The sequence below is a fragment of the Echinops telfairi genome, unplaced genomic scaffold (genome assembly GCF_000313985.2).
Source record: "Echinops telfairi isolate 266 unplaced genomic scaffold, ASM31398v2 ScPeMD7_23;HRSCAF=83, whole genome shotgun sequence".
Lineage (NCBI taxonomy): Eukaryota > Metazoa > Chordata > Mammalia > Afrosoricida > Tenrecidae > Echinops > Echinops telfairi.
Window position 1 is genome coordinate 23,561,353 of NW_022103920.1, and position 27,164 is coordinate 23,588,516.

The following is a 27,164-nucleotide window of genomic DNA, read 5'->3' on the forward strand; positions in this document are numbered from 1 at the left end:
AAACAAAGTCTGGAAGGCCTACTCTATGGACGAATAATGTTTCTTTGCATTGTTTTTATGTAAACCACATTTATAAGAAATTTACAGAGATATTAGTTTACAAATGTGATCTGCTCTAGAAGCTATGAAGAAAGCCCGCTTATTGGCAGACGACTTCCAGAAATGCCCTCATGGCACATGTGCTCATTACAGGAAGGACGGGGACAGGCATTCTACAGTTGAGATAATCATTTTGAGATGGGCACTTGATGAGATAAGCCTGATGCTACAAATACGCTCAAATCCTTCCCATCCTTAGGGAAAAAGGGGGTCGGTGGGTTGGTTTTACAGCCAGGTTATAGCTAGGGTCCCCATGAAAACAGATCGTTTTAAGCAGCAAAATATCTTGTTTTTGCTCCACAAGCCACTGAGTTAAATCAGTCCAGAGGAAATGCCTGCCTGGCATGGATTCCTGTGCCTGGCAGTAGCCAATGCTGAGTTCTACTGTTCAAGAAAAAAGCATGTTTCAAACTACCATTTTCTCTTTGTCTCTCTTCTGCCTGCGAGATAGAGAAAGAGAGATGGTGCTGCCTCCACTCTCCCTTACATTTTCTGACCCAAACATTAAGGTACTTTATAAAGAAAATGGTTTTACCCACAGTCTGTCAGTCCCCAGGTTACAAATGCCTGACTTGTGGACAGTTCCTACTTGCCCTTTAACATTATGCAGAGTTGCCCTGACCTTGAACCAAGGGAACAAGCCCCTACCAAGCAGCACAGTCTTCATCACAATCTCCACTATTTGCTGTGTGAGCAGCTGTTAATTCGCTGAACAAGTGTTCAGTCATCTCTTTCACTAAACTAAGGCTCCGTCTGAACCTCTTTGATCTGTTCTGGTTGATCTGCAAATTTGACTTGAAGACCCCACCAGCAAACCTAGTTCAAAACCTGGGGACTGCCTGCCCTTCCAAATGCTCTGTTCAATGTCCACTCTGCACTCGTCTTTTAACTGAGCGTCCCAATTCCTAGTCTCACTGTGCTCCAAGCCAACCTCCACTCGGATGCCTGAGCTATCTTCATCAAGTGAGGAGATCTGTTCCAGTCTTTCCAGGACTCAAAATCCCTCTACAGTCCACACTGGATACGGTACATTCCAAATGCTCTTCCGTACACCACCACAAGTCCCAGCTATCAGTAGAGGCTTTTCATCAACTTCCACTTTCTCTTTCCAAATGTCATATTGCATAGGCTAGTTCAGCTGGTAGCCTAAGAGGTTGGCAGTTAGAACCTCATCAACATCAGTCTACTTCTGCAAAGAGGAAGCCCTAGGAAACATTATGGGCAGTTCCACTCCGTTACAGGTCTCTAGGAGTTGACTGCAGGGCATGAGACCACATCCCTTTTGGCCACTGAATTTTTTGCCTTCAAAACCACCCATATGCCCTGCCTGGTCTCCCCCCAACCCTGTCTCCTACTAGAAACCTTCCGGGAGATATTTTTCAAGCTTCCAGACTCTGCAAACTCTCAGAAGTGGAAGGTACTTGCTTCCAGATTCCTTTCTCTTAGGGAGTTTCCAGAGAACGAGGGGAATATTCTCCCATGGGGCAGACTCAACCTGTGGAAAACGTTCCACAAAGACTCACAGACTTGACTGCTAAGAATATTAAAATGATCATTGGCACCAGGAACAGAGGTCGATGGTTAATTTTTCTTTTTTAATGGAGCCATTGATGATCTTCACATTTGAGGGCACTTCAAAAACATTTCATTATCTTTAAATTCCACTTTTTCCCCCCAGGATACTTTCTGAAGCATAGTGAAAACAAGGAACCTAGGCCTGATAAGAAATAAAGGTTTTGTTGTAAAAACAGGTACAAAACCAATCACTAGAATGATTAAATCCAGCCAAGTCTCATGTCTATTATATGAGAGAGCTTCAAACAGTGTATTGGTAAATGAAATGAAAAGGTAATAATGGAATTTTTTCCCAGGAACTTTTAGAAACCTCCTCAAATAATGGAAAATGAAAAATCAGATTCTAACAAGTTCTGCATGGAGAAAGAAAACAAGCCTGGAAGGGTGATAGCTGGTATCTGCAAAGTGGATGACACAACAGGTCCTGGGTACTGGTTAAGGCCACGTGGGCCTTCCCATGAATTTGGGGCCCAGTTCCAGGCCTGTCTGCCCTCCTCAACCACTCTGGTCCATGTTTCTCCTTCTAGGGTGACTGTGAAACTGACACGGCCTTGAGAGGAGGAGAGGGGTGGGAAGTTTTCCCAGGCCTTTGTGCTGGGTGCTGGCTTTGTCTTAGGATAGCATACAACCTGCCAATCTCTCTACCTTAAGAAAAATGAACTAAGAGCATCATGAGGCTGGCCTAGATTCGTGGTTTTAAACCCTGGCTGAACCCCACTCATCAGTTGGGAGTTTTTGAAAGAATAATATCCTTATCTGCGCCCTGCCACCCACACACCACGACTGTCTTGATCCACGGTGGAGTCTGTGCTTTAAAAGCTCCCCAGGGAAGTCCTAAGTGCAGCCAGGAGGGAGAGCCATTGACCTAGACCAATGGTTGTCAACCTTCTATTCCCCTCCCACCCCTCACTCCCCCACAGAAATAAACAGGACACCAGTATCTGCCAGTGTTACTCATGCAGTGGGCAAATGGAGACCCGGCACAATCCCAGCTGCAAGGGGAGGTACCGCCATACAAATCTCATTGAAGACAGAACCCCAGATCACAAGTGAATTCAGAAGTCACTCTGAGTTGGTTTTGTTTGGTGTGATAACGATGGTATGGAACATGATGAAGAATTGTAGCAAGTTCCTTAAATGTGTGGTCACCATTTGCATGTTCTAAGCACATAACGGGGACTCTGGTGGTGCCTGTCATCTTGGGTAAAAGAGATTGTTTTCCCACAGCAACAGTTTCTCTGATTCCTACTCAGTGAACCGGCTTAATTAGTTGATAGAAAATATCAAGTACCCAAACTCAGATTTCCAAGTATCTATATTACCCTGCAGGGGTCTCTCAGCTGTAACCTTTTTTAAAAATCATTTTACTGGGGGTTCGTACAACTCATCACAATCCATACATACATCCACTGTGTCAAGCATATTTGTGCATATGTTGCCATCATCGTCTTCAAAGCATTTTCTTTCTACTTGAGCCTTTGGTATCAGCTCTTCATTTCTCCACATCTTATTGGAGACAGTGTGGTAGATTTGAACCACCAACCTTTGGGTGGAGAGCTGAAGGCATAGATGGTGCCACCAGCACTCTTGTTGCAGATTTGCTATTCAAGAAATAGACCTCAGTCAGTCCATGACAGTAACAATTCTGACCTAATTGCTAAAGGGAGAGGAAGAGGGAGAAAATGATAAAATGATCCTCAAAAAGCAGAAAAGTGTTTGGAGTCCTGGAGTGAATATTAATAGATAAATCCTTTTTTCCTACTAATTAATCAAGTATTCTTTGAAACATGCTGCTGGTGGGTTTGAACCACAAACCTGGTTAGCCATTACACCTCTACAACTCCAGGGCTCCTTTCAAATTCTAGAAGTTCTCCGCTTCCAAGGAAACTTGTAGTGGCAATTTGTCACTTGTGACTGAAACCTGAAATGCTGCATGCTTTTGGAACAAGGTCCAAACGGTCTTATCCACCAGGACCCTAACTAGCAGAATTGGCTTTAAGATCTTTGTGAAAATAGCAGAAGATAAAAGCAAGTGAGACGTGCTTCTCATTTTAATGCACCAGATTCTAAAGACAGAAAATATGTCAACTCATATTTTCAAGTTACTTTAAATACTAAGCCCCCAGTAAAAAGAACTTCAACTAACTATACCAAATAGCATCAAAAACCCTTCTCATAGAACTCTTTATCAAGATGCTGGGCCAATTTGCTTTTATTTGATTTCTTAAATCATGGTTAAAGGGGGTGAATGTGATCAGGAAATAACAAAACAAACAAATAAGAAAAGAAAAAAAACCCCTCACCAAACTAATAAATAAAAGGAGGGGATCAAGAGACTGAGAGGGAAGAAAATAAAGTAACGTTCAGAACAGAAGAGCAAGCCTATCTTCCTTTGTCCACTTTTGACACTTGGGAAGATTTCTAATTCATCTCATGCTCTGTTCCATTTTAGTTCCATTCAACTCAAATATTTGCTCAGCATCTGCAACACTGCACGAAACCAAGCGCAGTGCCTCATCTCTTGGATTGATGATGACACTACCCCACCATGGGAGCTCTGCTGGTGTCATGGGTTATGTGTTGGACTACCAACTGCAGTCACATTTCAAAACCATCAGCATTGCTGCAGGAGAAAGAGGAAGATCTCTACGCCTATACAGATAGAGTCTCTGAAACCCACAGGGACAGTTCTACCCTGCCTCACAGGCTCACTGTACCTTGGAATTGACTCAAGGGCAATGAGTTTGCTTTTTGTTTTTTGGCCCAACGAAGCCTTCTGCTGTCCTCTTCTCAACACACACAGAGAGAGAGAGAGAGACAGAGAGACAGAGAGAGACAGAGAGAATGACTTTGTTCTGGTTCCCAAGACATTTCAACCTTGTTACTGCCAATTCATCAAGAATTAAGTGTTTACTCATTATTATTTCTGCAATAACACATGCAGTATCCCTCATGGGGGCTTTAAAGTGTATGCATGGATTATGTCATCATGGACAAACAGGTGATAGATACACTGATTTGTGTTTTTCTGGGACAATCATCCAAAGTGAAGTCCCAGAGTGACATTAAAGACAAGTGTGTCAAGGTGAATACGTACCTAACCCTGGGAGGTGAGATGAGGATTCGAAGAAGGAAAGGCCTGAGAAAATGGGCCAGTCTCAACAGCAAATCCATGCTGCCATAAATGAAACTTCACAGCACTGTCTCTTCATGAACTTAGTCTGGAAGATCTACTGAGTACCAACTGCAGGTGCTAAGGAACCCACTGGCACAACAGTCAAAAGCTTGGCTTCAAACCCACCCAGAGGCTCCAAGGGTGAAAGACCAGGGCATCTCCTCCAGTAAAGCTTACAGACAGACTAGAAAACCTGATGGGCCCATTGTACTCAGTCAGAGGAGATCGCCATGTGTTGAAGTTGACTGGAAGGCAAGGAACAGAAACAGCCACTCAAGGGAGTAGCTCTGAGAATGCAAGGAGGAATGAAATAAGAGTCCTTCCCTGAAGGAGCTAGTCTAGTGGAAGGGACAGCCTGACCAGACCAGACATGCAAACAGATAAATTGCAAAACAGTGTGGTGAATGTGGGAACAAATTAGGAAAATTGTACTGTGGGAGCAAAGTACTTACTCCTGAGCCAGCAGCAAATTGCTTCTACTCAAGCCCAGTCTATAAACACAACAAAAAATCACTGCTGCCAAGTGGATTCTAACACACAGTGACCGGTAAGACAATGTAGCACTGCTCCAGAGACTGGGGGGGAGCTGTAAATCTTTATGAAAGGTGACTGTCTCATCTTTCTCTCGTGGGGCATCTGGTGGGTTTGAAGCACTGACCATTAGTCAGCAACCAAACATTTAACCCGCTGTGCTACTGTAATGAAGTGGCATTTCTTATTATGGCTCTTCTATCCACGTTTTTATAACGTCCACCTAATGACTGCATGGGAGAATGCAAAGAGAGTGTGTGATTGGTCAGTTTCGGTTGCCACTCCCCTGGCAATAAGAACTAAAGCCATCGCAGGAGCCAGATCAAAGAGGATTCCCAGGACCACTGAGGAAGAAAAGCCACCAGTGGAGTATGTTGGAAATCCCATCTTGAAGTGGTGGAGGCCATGCCATGGTGAGACCCAAGAAAGGGTACAGCAAGGAGACCATGAGACAGAGCAGTGGAGGGCCAGGACTATAAAACTGTGAGGCATAGCAGCAGGTGGGCTTCCTGGCCAACAGACGCAGAGGCCAAAGGACTCCACGGTTGAGAGACTGATGACACGAGAGAGAGACGTGGCGGCTGGCCGAGGAGAGGAGAAGTGTCGCTATGGACCAATAACGGTATTCTTAATGCTTTCTGATTCTGGTTTGTGGTAACCTGTTCACTTTCCTAATAACCCTCATAGTTTTGAGTGTTGTCTGTGAGTGTGCTGTGGCCGGTGCAATGAGTTATTGAACCCAGCAGAGGACTAGCGTATCCCGGGAGGGATCATTGGTGTCAGAATAAAGAGAGATGGTGGCTGGAAGCTTGTCTGGCCTCTGCCTTATGGAAATCAGGTTGGGTTGGTGGAGAGATCGATGTTTCTTCTCCCGAGTACAGCCAGAGGAGGTTAGGTGTGGGGCCTGCTCCATTTCACTCGGTCACGTAGGTTCCAGAGTTTACAAAGTGGTCCTTGAACTTCCGTCCGATACTGCTGATGGCACTGAGGCCAGGAGAATGTCTCTGAGATTTTTGTATGATTGACACACCACAGGTCCAAATAGTTCATAGACAGTCACACTTAGACATTCTTAATGACTTTAAAGTCTTTCCTAGTTGACAACTTCTCAGCACTACTAGTCACCCACAGCTTCCTGGGAGTTTTTGTTGCTGGTGATGATATTTTAAAAGGGCCGTCCAGCAAACAGTCAGCAGTGAGGAGACTGTTCTCTAGCTAGATAGCCTGCTTCGTGTCGTAGCCACTGGGCACACAGGCTAGTGGGCACTTGACACGTTGCAAGTGTGACTTAATTCATTTAAATAGCTACCTGTTACTGTTGTTCTTGGGTGTCATCAGGTTAATTCAGTAGCTAGTGAGCTCTGTCGCACATGCGACAGGTAGACCTGCTTCAAAGAGCTTCCTAGGACGTCATCTTTCTGGGAGTAGGTCACCGTGTCTTTCTCCTGCCCAGCCACAAAGTGGGTTTGAACAAAGAACCTTTCAGTTAGCAGCTGAAATCATTGTGCCGCCCAGATGCCTTTATACGTCACTACCAAAACGAAATTTGTCAGCCATGGTGAGAAGATTTTACCTTCCTGAATAATATAGCCTGGGATTAATGACCCAACAATCTATTCCTGAAAAAAAATTAATCATTGAAAGCCTTCTGAATAGCAGGGGGACAGTGTCAAATATAATGACAGAAGATGAGTCCCTTAGGCTGAAAGACACTGAAAAAGTGAGTGGGGAAGAGCTGTCTTCTCAAAGTAAAATCAACCTGAATAGTGTGGACAGAGTAAAGCATTCTGGTCCTTCACCATGCTGATGCTGAACACATGACTCAAAATGAGAAGAAACAGCTGTAAAAATCTACTACTTATCAGAATGGGGATTGTACAAAGTATGAATCTAGGAAAATTGGAAACCATCAATATATAAAGAACACATAAAAATCTATATCCAAATGCATCAATGAGCTGAAAGTGACTTGTAGTGGCCAAACACATGGTTAACTATGCCAAGACTAACAGGTTCAAAAGGAATGGTGTTATATTCATTACCAAGAAGAGCACTTCAAGATGTATCTTGAAGGTCAATGCTGTCTGTGATAGAATGATGACTGTATACCTACAAGGGAGATCAGTTAATTATTAAAATTTACACACTAACCCAGAAAGTTAATGATGAAGATATTGAAGAATTTTGTCACTGTTTTCAGTCTGAAATTGAGCAAACATGCAATCACAATGCATTGATAATTCCTGGTTATTGGAACGCAAAAGTTGGAAACAAAGAAGAAGAAATAGTAATTGGAAAATATGGCCTGGTGACAGAAACAAAGCCGGAGATCGCAAAAAAGAATTTTGCAAGATTGGTGACTTTTTCATTGCAAATACTTTTTTCCACTATGTAAATGGCAACGATAAGTGTATATGACCACTTGATCAAATGGAATACACAGCATCAAATTGCCTACATCTGTGGGAAGAGACAATGAAGAAGCTCAATCTCACCACCCACCATAAGCCCGGGGACCACTGAAGAACAGACCACTAATTGCTCATATGTAAGTTCAGGTTGAAGATGAAGAAAATTAAAATACGCTTGTAAGAGACAAAATATAACCTTGGGTATATCCCACCAGGGTTTTGAGAAGATCTGAAGAACAGATTTGAAGCAATGATCTAAGACCCAACAGACTTATGAGATGACATAAAAAACCATAACCCATGAAGAAAGCGAAAGGTGATTTTTAAAAAGGAAAACAAAGAAGGAAAGATCAATGTTTCATCCTATTGTACAGAAGGTCATACTGAGTTGGGACCAGCTCAGGCATTTATCAAAAACAGCCAGCACCACCTTTAGAAGAAGTAGACTGCCACAACTTTCTCCCCCAGAGTGGTTGGTGGGTTTGAACCGCTGAACTTGCAGTTGGTGGCCAGCACTTAACTATTTTGCAACCAGCCCTGCTTAAACCGCTCTGCATTTTACTGAATACTAAAAGGAACCCCGGTGGGTCAGTGCTCAGCTGTTGACCAGGTCAGTGGTTTGAACCCACCATCTGCTCTGTGGGAGAAAGACACGCAGTCAGCATCCATCCAGCTCACCGCCTTAGAAACCGTACGGGGCAGCTCTGTTCTGTCCCATAGGGTTGCTATGAGTTGGCATCACGTCCATAACAATGGGCTTAGTTTTTTATTTTGATTTAGTGGCGACTAGATTGCACAGCACAGTGCACACACAAAGCTAACGTCTGCCTTAATGAATGACAGCAAAGACAAAGGTAGGACAAGTTTAGGAACACAGAAAAGTCATGAAAGGGGGATGGATCTCCTCAAAAAAGCAAAGAGGCCTACAAGGCAGCATCACTTGTAACTTCCCAAGAGCAAACTGGTGGATTTCCTGTGAGTGATTGGGGAAGCCAGTTCAGGCTCTAAGAGAAGGGACAGATAAGTTGACCCGGGGTAAGACATTCAACTCTAGGGTGCCTCCATTTTATCATCTGTAAAAGGAAGACAATGAAAATCCCTGCCCCTCCAAGTGTCATCGCAGGTGGATTCAATATGATATGTACATAAAGCACACAACACACTGGAGCGGTAGCAGTCAAGATGGGGTTTGCATTTCCACGCTGGCGTTGGAGCGGTTGGCAATTAGGAGGTCAAGCAATGCTGCCAGATGAGCCCTGACTTTGGAGTGGAGGGAGTGGGGAATCCCAAGTAGCTCAGGCTTCCAGAAAAACCTGAAGTTCTGCCAGAAGCAAAATTCCCACACATACAATTTTCGGCCAGTCCCCAGATCTCCAGTGCAAACATGAGCGCAGAACAGGGCTCATCAATGCAATGCTTTCTTCTGGTAAACCTCCCCAGAGTGGAACCCCCAAAAGCGGCCCAGAAACGAGAGCAAAAGGAAAGGGACGGCTGCCCTGTAAATCAAGAGCCATTGCTTTTCTGAATGAGACTAGTTACTTAGTATCTAAGGGGGAGTGGGGCGAAGAAATACGTTGTATTTGTGACAATGACTTATTTGGGCCAGGATAAGGAGACCAAGCTGAGAGTCGCCACATGGTGGATTCTATCAATTCCCAAAACCAAACCAAACTCACTGCCCTTGAGTCAGCTCTTTCCCATGCACAGGGACCCCCTGCCCCACTGCTGGTAAATGAAGCCATGTTGGCTGAGTTGAGTGTCGTGAATGCGGTTCTTCCAGCACTGAGCCCCCGAGTGAAAAATCCAGAACCCGGACATCAATAGATACCTCAAAATAATATTTGTACATTTGAAGTGAGTATGCTTTGCTGTCTTTTAACTTGCTTAATTCAAAGATTCTTCTTTCACGAGGAACTTTTTCTAAAAAGCTCTTAGAAGGTCCACCACTCCTCCATGACTCAGAGTTAAGTCTCCTTACAGGAGAATCAGTGCATTTTTCTCTATATGGAATACCTGTCTAGCGGGTCAAGATTAACCAGTTACTGGAGTCATGTAGGTCATTATATCCGCAAAGTTCTCCACCCAGGAGGAAACCTCTCAATGATTTTAGAGTGTCCAAATTCACTTACGAAATTATCTGGGAGTCGTCTTTTATTTCTGCCTCCCTGATTCAAAATCTCCTTCTGCTGAATAACACTGCATCGTGTGTTGTGCATGCACTTGAAAAAGAATTATTCTCAGGCATAAGAAACGAAGACTTGAATGTACAGTGCTTAAGGGCTGGGTGGCTAGCTGGATGGTTGATGGTTTAAACCCACCAGCCACCCAGAGAGAGAGAGAGAGTGAGAGAGAGAGAGTCATGAGGCAGTGTGCTTCCATAAGATTTACAGCCTGTAGGGCAAGTTTGACTCTGCCCTGTAGGATTGCAATGAGAAGAAATAGTCTCTACCGCTATGGGTCTGGTGTGATTTTCTCAGAAATCAGGCTTGGTGAGAGTTTATCAGTAATCAAGTTCATAGTAAAAACAAAAAACACTGTTTAATTATCCAGAAACAACTAAAATGGAGACCTCACTCTAGCCCAGTCATTGTCAACTTGTGAACCCAGAGCAGCAGTAGCATCAGCATCTTCTGGGAATTTGTTTGATGCATCCCATCTCGGACTCTGCCCTCTGCCTACTGAATAAGAAACTCGGGTGGGCCCCAGCAAGCTGTGCCTTGGTGACAGGCTGATTCTGGTGTGCCCAGAAGCTTGAGAAGCCTCACCTACCCAGCTCTGCAAAAAGCAGTTGAGGCTGCAGGACCCTCTTGACAGAATTGTGCACACAGCTAAACTCAAGTGACTATTTAATCTTCCCTCATCCCCCTGCCCAAAGGAGCCCTGGTGGTGCCATGGTTTAAGCGCTGGGCTGCTAACTAAAGGGTAGTTGTTTCAAACCCACCAACTGTTGTGTGGTGAAGAAAATAAGTTGGATTACAGGCGGAAGATGAGGATTTACATTGCTCAAAACCCCAAAGGAGCACTTCGATTCCGCCCTGTGGGATAGCTGAGTCAACAGCAGTACTTGGTTTGGGTGCTGAACTCGCGCCACTGCCCAGCATGGCAGCCCTCTTTTGTCCCCCATGGGCCATCATAGTCATTTAAAAGCAAAAAGTTTGTCTGTTCATGTATTTTATGGAATAGATGACCTTTCCAAGAAAAGCAATTGGTCTGTATAAGCTCATGATCAAACCATTGCTATCAAGTCAATTCCAATACACAGCAACCCAACAGGACAGAGAAGAACTGCCCCATGTGTTCCCTGGGCTATAATCTTTATGGAAGCATGCGGTCATGCCTTGCTCCCGTGGATGGGCTGCTGGGCTTCTCCCACAAGCCTTTTAGTTCTCAGCAGAGTGCTCAAGCTGCACTCCACTAGGGCTCCTTGGGGGAACATACTCAGTTAAAACATCAGGACATCTTGGATTGAGGAAATATGACAGCCCTAAGTGCCAAGATGTGCTTCATTGCCAACAGTGGCTATTCTAGTTCACTTTACAACCTGTTTCTGGACAGGATTTAAGAAAGGTAAGCAGAGATTCAAGTGGCAAGGGAGCTGTCATCTCGCAGGCACAGATCTGGCCCCGACTTCACTGAGCATCCATTCTACGTGTTCTGGTACCTCCTAGATGTAGAGATGATAAATAAAGTCGTCCACAAGTACTACGTATGGGTGGTATTGACAAAAAAGCAATGGAAGTAGAGGCTGACTTTCATTTCTGAGTCACAGATCTTGGTTTTTTTCAAGGAAATATCCATCCCAGTTGAGACTGCCAGTGCCTCCAGGGCAACCTGTAGGGCATAACATCAAAGGCCAGCTTGTGAAAACATTGAGACACACAAAACTTGTCACCTTCCATTCCCCAAGGGAACAAAAGCGTTGCTGAGTGCCAGGGCAGGCACACATTTGACATCACGTAAATTCGTGCCATTCTTAGGTCATTTGATTCTTTACATTTAAGCGTTATAGCATCAAAGAAAACATCCAATAAACTGAAGCCTCTGCCCAAAGCAGCAGACTACAAACTTTACTGAGAAAAGCCTTTGAAAAAAAAAAAAAAAAAGCCTTTGTAAAATGTGGCATGTCTATTCAATGGGATATCATTCAGCCAGAAAAAGCCAAGAAAGCACTAATGCATGCTACAACACTAAAACCTGGAGGGCGGGGCATAGTATGCTAAGGGAACAGAGACAGGCACAAAATACTTCATATTACGTGGCTCCTTTTCTACACAATGTCCAGAAGAGGTCAATTTTTAGGGAGAGCAAGCAGATGAGTGGCTGCTACGGGTAGAGGGAAACGGAATGACTCCTTAGGAGTCTGGAGTTTCTTTCTGGAATGTTCCCTTTTGTCTAAGGAGCATTTCTTTAACATGTTCGGCAATTAGTTAATGACAATGGTTGCACAACTTCAGGCTATGCAACCAGACCGCCAGCTTTAATTTTTAAAAGATGACTTTTGTGAAACAGGGCTCCTATCTCAATTAAAAACTAATCTGGCAATATACTCCGCGTAGGTGGCTTTGAAGACCTACAAAGCAATACTTGCCCACTTCCTTCCCTCCAGAGTGAGATCTGTACTCTTGTTACCTGAACGATAAAACAGGAAATCGATCCACAATAAAGACAAAAACACATCTAAGTCCAACAGGTGTGTGTCCGAACACAGGAGCACGTTTTAAAAATGTCATTTCCTCTGCCAAGTCCCCTCTCCTTTCAGAGCCAACCAAAACCAGAGACTCCCCTGCACGCCCTACAAGTCATCTGCGGACACCACCTGCCCCGGAGCATCTTCACACAGCAGGGAGATGTAGAGCATACTCCTGGAGCGGGTGAGCGGTGGGCAATTATCACCATGTTCAAAATGCAATTCTCATTAGTTGGAACATGAACCTGATTTCTGCTAGGAGAGGTTGCTCTGCCAAGTGCAGCTCCATCTATTGGATGAAAATGTAGGTTAATATCCCCTTGCTTAAAACCCATCTAAAATGAAAGAAGGGCTCTTCCATGCCTGAAAAGTGCTAAATATCTGTATTTCCCACATTAGGCACAACATGTGCGGGCTTTCAAGGAAGCCGAAACAAATGCTTCCGTATCTATTACAGTCCATCATGATCGAAAGAGATGCTGAAAGGGCGGGTAGGGTGGGGGGCTGTGAGTCTTATCTTTTTTGAAATGTAAAAATTCCCAGATAAGGATCTTGGAGAAGATGATGAGGGTGGGGGGCGGGGTGGGATGGGGTGCCTGCTTGACTAGGAGAAAGGAAACAGGACTCTGCATCCCAGATAAATATTCTACTTGGGGACTCCAGAGCACAACCTCACTCAGTACTGTATTGAATGAGGAGGGGGCTGGAAGGTGGTTCGGGAACAAATCTATCAACCTGAGGCTCTCCGCTGACTTTGGCAGCAGTGGTAATACGCTGATAGAGATTTGATTGAAACTGCCCCCAGCCCCCCTATACACACACTTCCTTTTAAAGTACCTGCCCGGACTTGACCGTGACTAAATGAAAAGTACTGAAAAACACTGAAAAGTCAGGTTGGTGCTTGTTTCGGTTGCTACTTTTCAGGTGTGTGCGTGTGTGACACGTGTATTTTTTTTTTTTTCACTTAAAACCACAATGCCTGTAGCTTGAAAATGAACACAAATGCGAGAGTGGATTGCCCCCGCCCCTCACCACAGCCACCTTTGTATTTCTGGATAGTTATTCAAGAGAGGAGTGGCGGGAGCTGACACGATTAGGAACCCCCCCTCTCCTGGTGACCCCAGTAGGTACTCCACCGGTAGATGGCAGGTAGCGGAGCTCGAGGCTGGAAGGGGGTGCTTGCTCCGGAGACTGACTCCACTGCCGCCACCGGCACCGCGGGATCGAAGTTGATGGTCCCCCACTTTCCTGCTTGCTACATGGCGACCGCGGCAAGCGGTTCCGACCATGAGCCCCCCCGCCCCGCCCCCGCCGCCGCCCCATCCCACCTCGCGCCCTGGGACGAAGCTCCCCGGGGTCTTCGCACTCACCCAGGCGGCACACACACAGGAGCTGGAGGCAGGCGAGGAAGCACTTTCCGGGGAACATTTCGAGGCGGCCCGGGGGCCCCGGGACTTCTCGGGGTGAAGAGGGAGGGGAGCGGCTGGGACGCGCTGTGCGATCTTGGTGGGCGCGGGAGTGTGCCCGCGGGGCCGAGGAACCGAGAGGCGGGCGCGCGGTCGGTGGGTGGGAGCCGGGAGCCGCTAGCCCCGGCGCATGCTGCCGGGCGGGTGTCGGTCTCCGTCTCCGGCGGCTGTCGCTGTGCTCTGAGCGCTGGGAGCGCAGGGCTCCAGGTGCCGGGGGCGCGCGTGCGCGAGCCGAGTTGTGCCCGCGCTGCGCACGACCGAGATGCGCGCGCGCGCGCGCTCGGGGAGGGGACCGGAGGGGGCGCGGCTGGCGCACCCGGGCGGGGTCCCGCCGAAGCTAGTCACCCGCCGACACCCCTTCGCTCCGCCCTCACCCCGCGGCTTAGCCGCCCTCCGGGATTTAGAATCTCCACGGAGAAAAGGTCTCTTCGTGAAGACGCCTTCATCCCTTTGGAAGGAAGAGGAAGCCAGACCCCCATTGTCCCGCACAGCCAGAGGTGGACCCCTGGGAATGTTTTTCAGCTTTGTGCCCTCCTTGTGGGGTTCAGTCAGAAAGGAGTGAGGGTGTCAGGGCAAACTGGCCCCGGACCCCTTCTTTCCATTTTTCCAATCACTGAAGTTGGGCCAGACTCCATTACCTCTGGAGCAGTGGACGCCAAATAATGTCCACCGCCCCGGGGGACCACTCTGACCTTGCCCCGCAAAATCATGCCCCCCCCCCCCACCGGACCACTCTGACCTTGCCCCGCCCCCAGACCCCAATCAAAGGTCCTGCTGGGCACAGCTGCCCTGGCGCCTCACAGCATGGTACTGGACCGCCCCATCGGAACGACCCAAAGGTCTCACTCAATCTACGTGAAAAAAAAATTTTTTTTAATTGCACGCTTGAAGTGTTTGCAAAAGACGTTGAATACCCCTGGACAGCTGTTGGCACACAGCTGGAAACGCCAGGCTGCACGTTATCGGTGGATCTGTGCAGACAGACCATGGGCCCCTCGACTTATTCAACTAGTATAGCCGCGACTTCAAGCATAGTGCCCCCCAAATAACGAAATAAATCTGAAGGTGTTCTATACCTGTTTCTTGAATTCATATGAAGGCAGACTGAAATGTTGCAACAGCAACTGGTGGGATCTTCCCTGCGGGTGAGTGCTCCCACCGTGCAGTCCCACAGTGCTGGCTTAAAGATTTGCACTGCTGTGGGATTTGTTTACTCTTCGTGTGTTGGTTTTTTTACTTATATGAGACTCAATTTGGAGACTTCCAGGAATCCACTCTCAGAAAGGCAGCTCAGTTCTGGAGCTATCCCCGTGTGCCTAACAGCCGTTTGATCTAGATAACCGCGCTGCATACCCTCTGCGGTGGTATCCTCTTTGGCAGTGTTCTTGCCTCCAAAATGGTATTTTAGCTTACAAAATGTAACAGAAACCTTACTGCATTACAAAAGGAGCCCTGAATGTCTTCCACATGTTCTCTCCAATATCTGTAGTCTTTGAACACTTGGCTGAATTTGCAGAACTAATGATCCAGTTTGCTATTACTTCAGGAACTGATTATCAACATGTCATATCAACTTTTAAATCACTCTAAGCTGTTTATTCAGGAGCACACAAATATTAAGAACTCAACCCTTCATCTCAATCTTCCCATGAGCTGAAAACAGAATCCTGTCACTTTTACAGGAATTATGATAGAATTGGTGCTTGCTGAACAAGGGGCTCAAACACAACTATTGTGAGGATGGCATGGGACCAAGCTGTATTTTGTTCTGCTGTATACATAGACGCTCTATGAATTTGGAACCGACTTGAGGGAACCTAACAAGAACAGGAACAATATACTAATTTCCACTTTGGATGAAATATTTTTAACCCTTTCTACCAGCAAAATAAGAGGTATTTCTAAACTAGACATGTAAAGGGAGTTCAGAGAAAATGTCTCCATGCAGCCCCTGGGAGGTAAACATTCACTTTATGAATAATCTTACTTGTCCTTTAATGCTAGGCCGTATTACGATGAGTTTGAAATGTTTGTCCCAGCCCCTAAGATTGCTTGCAACCTTGCAGGACAAAGTAACCCTACTCCCCGTGGTTTCCAAGGCTGTACAGTTGTATTAGAAGCCAAATTCCACATCTTTCTTCTATGGAGTGGGTGATGGGTGGGAGTCTTCAGCCTCTTGGTTTATAAGCAAGCACTTAATCACTGTATCACCACGCCTCCTTGAGCTAAACCCTCCTCAACCATGTCTTGATTAGGATCACCTTCACTTATTGCACACCTAGCTTTTAAATCATTGAAAAGTCTTCTTCAAAAACCTCTCCTTACACTAAAATAGGGCTAACTAAGAACCACCTGTTCCAATTTCCTGGAGCCCTGGTGATGCAGTGCTTATGTGTTGGGCTGCTAATCTCACAGTCATCAGTTTGAATCCACCAGTCACCACTCTACTGTGATGAGACTTTCTACTCTTGTGAAGAGTTACAGTCTTGGAAACTCACACGGGCAGTTTCTACCTCCTCTGTAGAGTCACTAGCAGTTGGAATAGTCTTGATGGGATTGAATGAGTTCCTCTTTCCAACTCAGTTACAAATTCCACCTAAAACCTTAAAGACCTATGAATGGATCTTGTTTGCAACCCAGAGGCTGGGGGTCCAGGTGGAGCAGAGTGAACGAAGGGTGAGGGGATAGGATTGAAAGAAGCAGACACTCTAAATTATAAAAACAGCATGAAGGAAAATTGAGGCGGTTGCGACTCTGGAGAACTTGATTTCCTAGCAGAGGAGTTAGTGCATACAATACTAATCACTACCTGTTGCCATCAAGTTGATTCAATTCCAATTCAACAGCCCTGGAGGTCAGAGTAGAACTCCCTCATAGAGCTCAAAGATGGTAATCTGCCTGGAAATATACCGCCACGTCTTTCTTTCTCCACCTTTCAGTTAACAGCCAGACTTTTTTTTTAAATCATTTTATTGGGGGCTCTGTCCACTTTTATCACAATCCATACATCTATCGTGTCAAGCACATTTGTACATATGTTGCAAGAAACATTTTCTTTCTTCTTGAGACATTAGTATCAGCTCATTTCCTACTCCCCCACACTCCCTCCCTCATGAACCCTTGATAATTTATAAATTATTATTTTTTTCATGCCTTCCACTGACCGCTGTCTCCCTTCACCCACTTTTGTGTTGTTCATCCCCCTGGGGTGGGTTCTATGTCAATCATTATGATCGGTTCCCCTTTCTCTCCCCACCTTCCCCTTACCCTCCTGGTATCCATTCTCTCATTATTGGTCCTGAGGGGCTTATCTGTCCTGGATTCCTGTGTTGCGAGCTCTTATCTGCACCTGTGTATATGCTCTGGTAACAGCCAAACTCTTGATCGCTGTGCCACTGGGGATCCATAGACTAAGCAAGAGGGAAACACAAAAGACATTTCTAAGAATTTCAATTCTTTAGAAGTTGCTAAATTTCCTCAGGAGAATTTATCACGGTCCCCCAAATCCAAATCTTCTGTGTGTGGAGTCGATTTTGACTCAAAGCAACCCTATAGAACAGAGAATTGCTCCTGAAGGTTTCGGAAACTAAATCTGTGTGGGAACAGTCAACCTGAGGAGGTCTTAATTATCAAGGCTACCACATTATCTTCACAGAATAATCCAGCAATCACACCATCAATCACCCTAATAAGTGATCTAAAAATCCAAATCACTAATCCCTCCTTTGAGTTGCATCTCAAAACAAGGCACCATTGAAATTTGCCAGTTGCCTTGGCAACTGAATCCTGTTGCCTCTGCCAATTCAATTCTCTATGTTAATATTAGTGTCATTCACCTGGGAGGGCAGAAGAGTGACCTTGAGGGAGTCACTCAAGTTTCTCTTGAGGTGTGCATGGGAGCAGGGTGGCAAGCACTTTCATGTGACTGAGTGACAATGAGAGACTGGCCTGGACAACCAGCCTATGTGGTTAGTCTTGGGGAGTGGCGATGGAGTGGGAGTCTCAGAGGTTCCGGTGCTGGGAAATGGGTCACTGCTACACCCCAGGTGTGGGAGAAGAGCTGGTATCAAAAGCTGTCTGTCTCTCACAGCCCTCTACTTTTCTGCTGGGAACTCAAATGCATTGCAATCGCCACACAACTCACAGACAATGCTCACAGTTGTGGGGTTTAATTGAGAAGTTCACAGGTTACAGATTACAATTCAGGTGGGAACTGCTCAGGTTGCAGTCGTCCAGTCAGGACAGATCCTTCCCAACTGTGCCCACAGGCGGTCTTCTTGCTGGCCTTCAACGTCCTGGTCTGGCCTCTGCCCTTATCGAGCAATATTACATAGCTCTTTTAGGACAACCAATGAATGACCAAAGGACATGCCACTCTGCTATAAGCATCTACCTGAAGGATCTAGGCTCCAATTCTGTGGGTCAGAACACCCAGCGCCTCCAATTAAGTGCTCAGAGGCGTCTCACTCCAGAAGCTAGTTTCTTGCCCCAAAGCGCTGTTTTACCTGCTTTAGAGACTTGGAGGTCCACCCCTCTGTCTCATACACTGGTTCCTTTTCTGCTTGGCCACTCCTTTGGGGTCAAAGTTCTCTCCTGAATTAAGGAATTTCCATATGCAAGAATTTGGCGGTCCAAAAGACACACTCTGTTCTTAGCGCTTCTCTTTGGCTGGTAGTATAAGCCTCCCTTCCTGCGTGGGCATTGGTTATTTTATACCCAGCATGAAGACAATCCCATTTAATCCTGTTATCAGTCACTCAAACATGAATCCTATTAGTGTCTGCCTCCACTTTATTTTACTCAGACCTATCTGGGAAGGGTAATCTGGTGGGAGTTACAAAGACTAACGTCTACGGCTAGCACAGCCTCATTAAATAATTCACTGCACAGGTGAGAACATAAAAAAAATTCCTTTCTTTCACTTCACAATTTCATAAGGTCATTTCTGAAAGGTATTGCTGATCAATCAATATGCACAAGCCATTATGAATTAAAACCATTACCTATATTTAGAAGCTGAAAATATCTCTACCTATATATATAGGTATATTTCTATCTATCTATCTATCTATCTATCTATCTATCTATCTATCTATCTATATCTGAAGAAGGATTTCAAAAAGTTCACGTAAAAATGGAATTAAAAGATAGTGGATTTTTCCATAAATGTTTGAATATGTGTGTATATGTATATGTGCACACACCCAAATGTATGCATGTATATGTATACATACACATATGAGATCACTGAAAATACCCTAAGTTGGGTCAGGCACCGCTGAAACGTCAAAGTGATAGATTTGCTTTCATTTGATTTTTGGACTGCTGCTTCCATGGGGCTGATGGTGGATCCAAGTGAACGGAACTTTGGGCAGCTGTGCTCTTTTCTCTGTTTATCATTTTATCGTGCTGTTGTCTGTTGGTCTAGTGGTGAGGAGTTGAGGGTGTTTTTGCTTCTATGTTGAGTATAGCCCTGGTGGCACAATAGATTACATGCTGGACTGCGGGCCACGAGGTCGGCAGTATGAAACCACCAGTTGCTCCGAGGGAGAAAGATGAGCTGTTGATTCCTACCAAGTCACAGTCTCAGAAGCCCACAGGGTTGCTTGGAGCAGAATTGACCAGACGGCAGTGGTTTGTTTGTTTCTGTTATGTCGAGGAGTAATCCGTACTAAAGACTATAGTTTGTTTTGTTGGGGGGGCTTCCTAGTTGTTGTTGTTTTAACTTGTTCCATTCTACAGAGCATAAATATCACGTTTATAAAATAAACTTAAATATTTAATGGATTAAATACAAAACACAATTCAAATCAAGCAATACACTTGGTCTCCTGAGCGCATTTATGAAACACAGTAACAAAACATCAACACTTCCAAAGCAGTGAGCGACCCTGTGCAAGGGCTTGCCCAATAAATGATATTTTAAACACCAGAAGGGAAAAATACCTCCCTCAGGAAATGTCAACTAGGGTTATTCTTCTAGTGGTACTGCGGGAGATGAAGAACAAAGTTTCAAATTCTAGTAGTGATATTAAAATTAAATTACTTTGTAATCTGGAACTGAATATAGCACTCAGTTTTAAAGCCCTTAAATTGTTAGAAAAGGTTGTCTTTGCAGTTGGCCATGTGCAACAAAACATGTCGAGAGTGCATGTCACAAGTAACAGGAAGGAGGTATCCCACAGCATTACAGGGGCTTCATAAATCCGGGATGGTGTTAGTTAGTACACAAGGATCATAAATTCCTCTTTCTGACTCAATGACAAGTGTACAAAATGGTGATTCTTACTAGTGGATCCCATATAAAGTTCAAGAGCAAATGTGTTCAACAAAGCAATGAAATTGGGCTTGGTTCTTGAAAACAAAAGAGAAACAGCTCTTTAACCTACTCGGTGAGAATCTGTTTCCAATGCCTTGCAGTTGTCATCATCTTCCTGTCCAGCTGAATGGGCAGAGCATGATAGCCATGACAGTGTTACAGACCCCAAACCAGCAAGTAACCCCAACACCGCCTGCTCCTCCGGTAGGAAATGCTATGAGGCAATCTGCTGGGGTTATCCACTTGCTCTGCACCACAGAGGCAGTTACAGAGTAATATTTCCAGATATGAAAGTTGATCCAGGCAGGTTCAGAGCAAATGGAAGACTCCCTACATGGAGAAGTAGTTATGGCAGCTGAGGCCAAAGGGATTCCTGGCTCTCCACATGAGCACCTGCAGGTGACTGTAGAGGCCAAGAGGTCAAGTGGCTGAGGCAGAAGACCGGAGAGAGATGTTGTGGTAGTTACATAATCTGGTGTCAATTTGGGACTTGAGAGGATTAAGAGTGAAGGGGTGGAGTCTAGTCTGTTGATCGGATCATAGCCAAGGAGGCCTCTGTGTGGGCATGGCCTTCTCCTGAGAATTCTGGGAATTCCTGGATTTCCTCCATGGAGGCAGGAGACTGGCTCTCTCTCTCTCTCTGCTCACTTCCTGCGAGACATCCCTGAGAAGAAGCCACATGGACCTATCCTGATGCAGCCCTGGGAACTGAAGGAGCCTCATAGAGAACCCTGCCAGTGCTGAGATGCTTCTATCACCATTGACTTCCCACCCACTGGCCTGTGATCTTTCTAAATTCCGCATCATTGCATGGGTTTAGTGATTCTGAAGAGGACTGTATAGATTGGTCTTGGACATATGGGCTAATATAGGACTTATGGGCTTGGACTGGACAGGGTTGGGATGCTTTCTTAATGTACAATTACTCTTTATATAAAACTCTGTCTTATACACATATGTGTCTCTATGACTTTGTTACTCTAGTCTATCCAAAATAACACAGATGCCATGCCAGTGAATATGGCTAAGAAGAGGTACTTCAGACAAAAAAAAAAAATTTATGGTTGAACCTGACTTGTGACCTGTTAGCTTTCCTAACCCCCATAATCATGACTATTATTCCCCAGTTCTGAGTGCCCATTACACTGGACTATTAAACCCAGCAGAGAAGTAGAGTACCATGGGAGGGCCAGTTGGTGTAAGAATGAGATAAAGGAGGATGAGGGGTGAAGGCATGTCTGACCTCTACCTCATAGAAATCGTCCTTGGGCAGATGTGGGGTTGGGCTCCCCTTCCTCCTTGTGTGGCTATAAATGGTCAGAGGTGACCCCAGGCCATTTTCATCATTCTTCTCTATTTCCCTTCGTTTTGGAGCTCTGCTGGAACCTGTCTACCCTAGGGAACTCTGATTATATGGGTTAACACCAGCACCACAGCTTACATGACTTTCGAACCACCGCAGTAAAACAAATTTGACGGATAAGACGTAGTAAGCTCCTTATTCAGCAGATTCTTTCCAAAATACAAGAACAAAGATGGACATTTTCTCTTCAGAAGCTGTTTGGCTCTTAAATCCAATGAAATTTTATGAGATTTATGAGACTGTTATATAGTTACCAAATAAAATGTGCAATTAAAGGGGAGGTTAAACACACAAATAAACAATTACAGTTTGATTCACATGCACCATTGCTCATTTTATTTATTGTCATTGAAAAATACATCTGAGCAAAGGTTACTAGCTTAACCAATTAAATATTAACGGACCAAGAAAATGATCATAATTTCTTTAAAAGATAAATAAACTCTGTAATTCTAAGGCTTTATCAGAAACAAATCTTATTGTGCTTATAACCATGTCTTTTCGACTATGAGGATAGTTTTGTCTTGTGTTCTGCACATCCATTCCGTATTCTTGTCATGTAGTGAAATTATGAAAAGATTGAAGGGTTATTTTACATTTGGCAGTATAGTCAAACCTGTTACTTAGAATTGTCTTACTATAACTTTCTGCTTTATATATATACTTCCCAAATGCATGAGGTTTTCATCACTGTCCCTAATATTGTTAGGAATTTCATCAAATGAGCTATTACTGTGGTTTCCCAGAATCAAGTGTAAAACAGATGGGAGGATGCTCAGTAGTAGGGCCAGCGCTGAAAGTAATGTGATACCCTGACTCCTTCTGAAAGAGGAAGAAATGTGTATTCATATGTACAACTTCTGCATGCAAAATACTTAACCTTTTAGTAGCTTATTATGATGGAGTAGGTGTTATGGATTGAATTGTATCCTCCAAAACCACGTGTCACCTTAGCGTGACATGATTCTCAGTATGATGCAATTATCCTCCATTTTGTGATCTGATGTATTGTGATCCTATGTATTGTCAATCCTAACCTCTGTGATGTTAATGAGGCAGGATTGAGAGAAATTATGCTAATGAGGCAGGATGCCATCCAAAGTATTAGGTTGTACCTCCAGTCAACTTCTTTTGGGATGTAAAGAAGGTTATACTAGTCAGAAGAGAGGAGGGCCCTCAGTGACACCAAGAAAGGAGAGCTGAGACTACAGCATGTCCTTAGGCCCCAGTGTCCATGCCTTACATCCATAAGAAGGTTGATGCCAAGCCCCAGGTAGAGCTATAAGGAATGGCAGTTGAATACGGATGAAAAACACAACACTCCTGTACTTCTTAAATCCTTCCAACCCATCCCTCCCACTATGATCTCAGTCCTACCTCGCAAATCCCACTAGACCGGTGTACATACCGCAGCACCGATGAGAGCTTTCCCTAGATGGAGGGCAGGGTAGACAAATCCTTCAGAAACAGTAATGGGAGTAGCCATTCCAGGAGGGTAGAGGAAGGCAAGGGACAGGAAGGGGGGGAAGGAGGAACAGATAGCAATGCTGGCAGAATAAGCCCCTCGAGGGGGACGAATACCAGGATAACAGGTAAAGGGATAGAATGGGCAATGTAAGATATGTATAAAGAATAAAAACAAAACAATGCATTAAGGGTTTGTGAGGGTGGGGGGAGGAGGGGGAAAAAAGAGGAGCTAATATCAAATGGCTCAAGAAGAAAGATAATGGTTAGAAATTGTTGATGCCAACGATTGTACATGTCCACTTGATATAATGGATGTATGAATTGTTATATTATATGTAAGAACCCCCAATAAAATAATTTATTAAATTAAAAAAATTCCCCTCGTTTAAAAAAAGTATGTATGTCATCATAGTAAAGACATTAGTTTTTAAAAACAATTTGTCAAAATGCAATCTCTGGATTATTTGTTTGTTATGTGATTGAGATATTTCTATAAATTTTTTAAATTAAAGGAATTATGGATCCTCCTGAACCTGCCTTTATCCCAAATAAAGCATTTATGTCCCTACGCCATTTTAAAACTATTTTGAGTTTTTAAACATTTCATTTTGAAATGATGTTAGTCTTACTGAAAAGTTACAGAATTCTAGTGTATTTTGCATCCAGATTCCCCAAACATCATGGACATTTTATAGATACTATTCTCTCTCATCCATTTTCTCTCTCGATATGTGTGTATACACACTGTATGTATACATATAAACAGACGGACTAGAGAAATAAGTACAGTGACACTCCTATATGTATGAGAGAGCTTTATTCCATTAAAAAATCATTTTACTGGGGGCTCTTACAGCTCTTAAAACAATCATGCATCAATTATATCAGTCACCTTTGTGCATAGTTAGCCATCATTATTTTCAAAGCATTTTCTTTCCACTTGAGCCCTTGGTATCAGCTCCCAGCTCCTCTTTTGTCCCTCTCCCTTTCACCCTCCAACCTGCAGGAACCCTTGATAAATTATAAATTATTTTCATGTCTAACATGTCCGCTGTCTCCCTTCACACACGTTTCTGATGGTGGTTCCCCTGTGGTGGTGGTGTGTGTGGTGGGGGTGTTATATGTTGATCATTGCAATCATTTCCCGTTTAAGAGAGAGCTTTATCTCAAGAAGTAATTATATATCAAGAAAGCATCCCAGCCCAGTCCAACTCATGTCCATAAGTACAGTATTAGTCCATATATCCCTCTTCAGACTCACACCACCATATGCAATGATGCAGAATGCAGGAAGATTGCAGGCTTGGGGGTGCAAAGGCACATAGGTTCCAAGTCTGGCGGAAACATGCAGGGCTCTATTGGCTCTCGGGGTGGCGAGCAAGCAGTAAGGTGAAGGCAGAAAGGGCGGGGGTGTGTGTGTGCGGTATGGGTGAAGGTTCCCTGGGCCCTCCTTATAAGAAGGCTTCACCCACAAAGAGACACCATCAGACTATGACTTGATTAAGAGATTGGACACAACTCCTACACTTTTGTATATCTTCAAGTTGACATAAAATTATGGAAACCCCGCCCCACCCCCCCGCACGCACACACACACACTTTTATATGTATTTGCACACACACTTCACAATTAGAGTAGGCCTGATGGCATAGTGGTTAGGCACTGGGTTGTGATCCAAAAGATCTGCAGTTTGAAGCCGCCACCTATTCCATGGGAGAAAAGACGGGGCTTTCTACTCCTGTAAAGCATTACAGTCTCTCCAACCCACAGGGCAGTTCTACCCTGTCCTACAGGGTCACCATGTGTCAGAGTTGACTCAGTGGCAGTAAGTATATACACGTATGAATGAACATGTATGTGTGTATATATATTTACACACATAAATATATATGCGCGTGCACATATATATACACAATACACTTACATACATACATACACTTGTGTATAAGGGTAAATTAAAAAACTACTGCTACAAAATCATAGACACCTTTATCAATCAAAGCTATCAAAATGGGAAGCTCCTGTTTTCCAACATATCCTCCAACTAGGGCTATCCACTTTTGAAGACATTGTTTCCAGATCTCTAATAGTTCCCAGGAGAACTCTGCACTCTTTGGCTTAAACCATGTCAAAACATCAGCTTTACCATCCTCAATTGGCTCACATCATGTTCTTTTAAAGTCTTCTTTGCTTTTGAGAAGCAAAAAGATCAGGGCAGAAGGAGTAAAATTTCCAAAGGAAATTTTTGTTGGGAAGCCCTCATAGAATAAGCAGGTACATTATTGTGATGCAAAACAATATCTCAGTGCAACTTTCCTGGCCTTAAAAAAAATCATTTTATGGGGGTTTCTTACAGGGCTTATAATATTCCATATATCAATCGTATCAAGTATATTTGTACATATGTTGCCATCATCATTTTCTAAACATTTACTTTCTATTTGAGCCCTTGGTATTAGCTCCTCTCCCTACCTCCTTCCACCCTCATTGACCCCTTGATAAATTATAAATTATTATTGTTTTCATATTTTACACTAACCGCTGTCTCCCTTCACCTACATTTCTGTTGTTCTCGCCGCCCCCCTCCCCCGCCGACGCCCCAGGGTAGGGGTGGGGGATTATGTGTCGATCATTGCGATCAGTTCCCCCTTTCTCCCCTCTCCTGGCTTTTTTGTCACCAACAATTTTCAGCTTTTTAAAAACATTTTCATAATAAGCTTCTATGATCATCCTGCATCCTTTACAAATTCAAAATTATATCTTTGGAATAACAGGATACAATTTCCATAACCTTCTGAGATGCTCTTTATGCTTTGAATGGAACTGGCCCAGCCAGCCCCTCTCTGAAGTCACTGGTTTGATTGGATTTTTTTTAGGTACCCTAACCAGGCTGGGGCATATGTATTATTGATAGAACTTGTCTGAAGCCACCCACTGATCACAGGAATAATGAGTTTTTACTTTAGAACAAATTGTTCTTGAAATACCTATGAAATGGTCACTGAGACATAGAGAAATTCTGTCACAGACCTAGAAACGAGGTGGATGGGATGGAGTGAAGGATGTAATAACTGATAATGAAAACTTTCAGAATCAAGACCAACTTTTCCAAGGAAACACCATAGATCTAACACGGCTTATTCTTAAATAGTACAGAATGGCTCCTACTAACCACGCATTCCTTTCTTATGTTAATCTAAATCATACTTTTAATAGAATGTTCTAGAAACATCAAACGTGTCCTTAGTCACATGAAGAAGTCATCAAAGAACATGGGCCTGAGGAGTCTTGAGTGAATCTATAAGATCCATCTCTGCGTTGTTGGGAGTGTCTTTTCCGGATGAGGTCACAAATAAGAAATCCAAGACACCTCGAGTGTTCTCTGAGTTGCCACCACTTTCCACTAATGGTTTCTGGGGAATGTAGGGCAATGGGCAGAAGTCAAGCAAACCTCTAGAGGTAGGTAGGCAGTTATATCAATGAAAGTGCCTTGGATAGATATAGGGTCTCTATAATTCAGAATCAATTCATTGACAGTAAGTTTGGTTTGGTTTAATTTAAGGAATTTTGTAACACTTGCTTGAGTTGGGCAAGGGCCAAAAAGCCATATAGCTGAGAGGCTCAGCATCAGAGAAGACATGTGTATCCCAGAATCACTAGAAGAGATGCTTGAATAAAAGCTGTATCCTTACTATTTTCTGATCCTGACTTGCAAACATTAACTCCCCTAATAAACCTCTGAGTCATAAGTATTGTCTGTGAGTTCTTTATGGACATTGAAGCAGATTATTGAACCCAAGAGAAAAAGAGAGCATCTTGGGTTGGTAAATTTGTGTCAGAATAAGGTTAGGAATGTTAGAGAATAGCGACATATCTGATTTCTGCCTTGGAGAAATCAGCCTTTGACTTGTGTGGATAGGATGCTGCGTCTCCCTTGCGTTGCCAGGGGAGGTCAGATGTGGCCCCCTTGTTGTAGTGGTTACTCACTGGGCTACTAATCTCAAGGTCAGCAGTTCCAAACCACCAGCCAACTCTGCAGGAAGAAGACGAGGCTTTCTACTCCCTTAAAG

The 27,164-nt window shown here is 44.2% G+C and overlaps 1 protein-coding gene across 6 annotated transcripts in view; it reads right to left on the reverse strand.

Moving 5' to 3' along the window:
• PTPRZ1 (protein tyrosine phosphatase receptor type Z1) overlaps positions 1-14,120 on the reverse strand; it is a 207,364-nt gene extending 193,244 nt beyond the window's left edge. For all 6 annotated transcript variants that reach the window (XM_045288711.1, XM_045288710.1, XM_045288709.1 and 3 more), the window contains exon 1: positions 13,849-14,120. In XM_045288711.1, the coding sequence (XP_045144646.1) occupies positions 13,849-13,906 (58 nt within the window). In that variant the 5' untranslated portion in view covers positions 13,907-14,120. The remainder of the gene's footprint in view (positions 1-13,848) is intronic.
• Between the last annotated feature and the right edge of the window lie 13,044 nt (positions 14,121-27,164).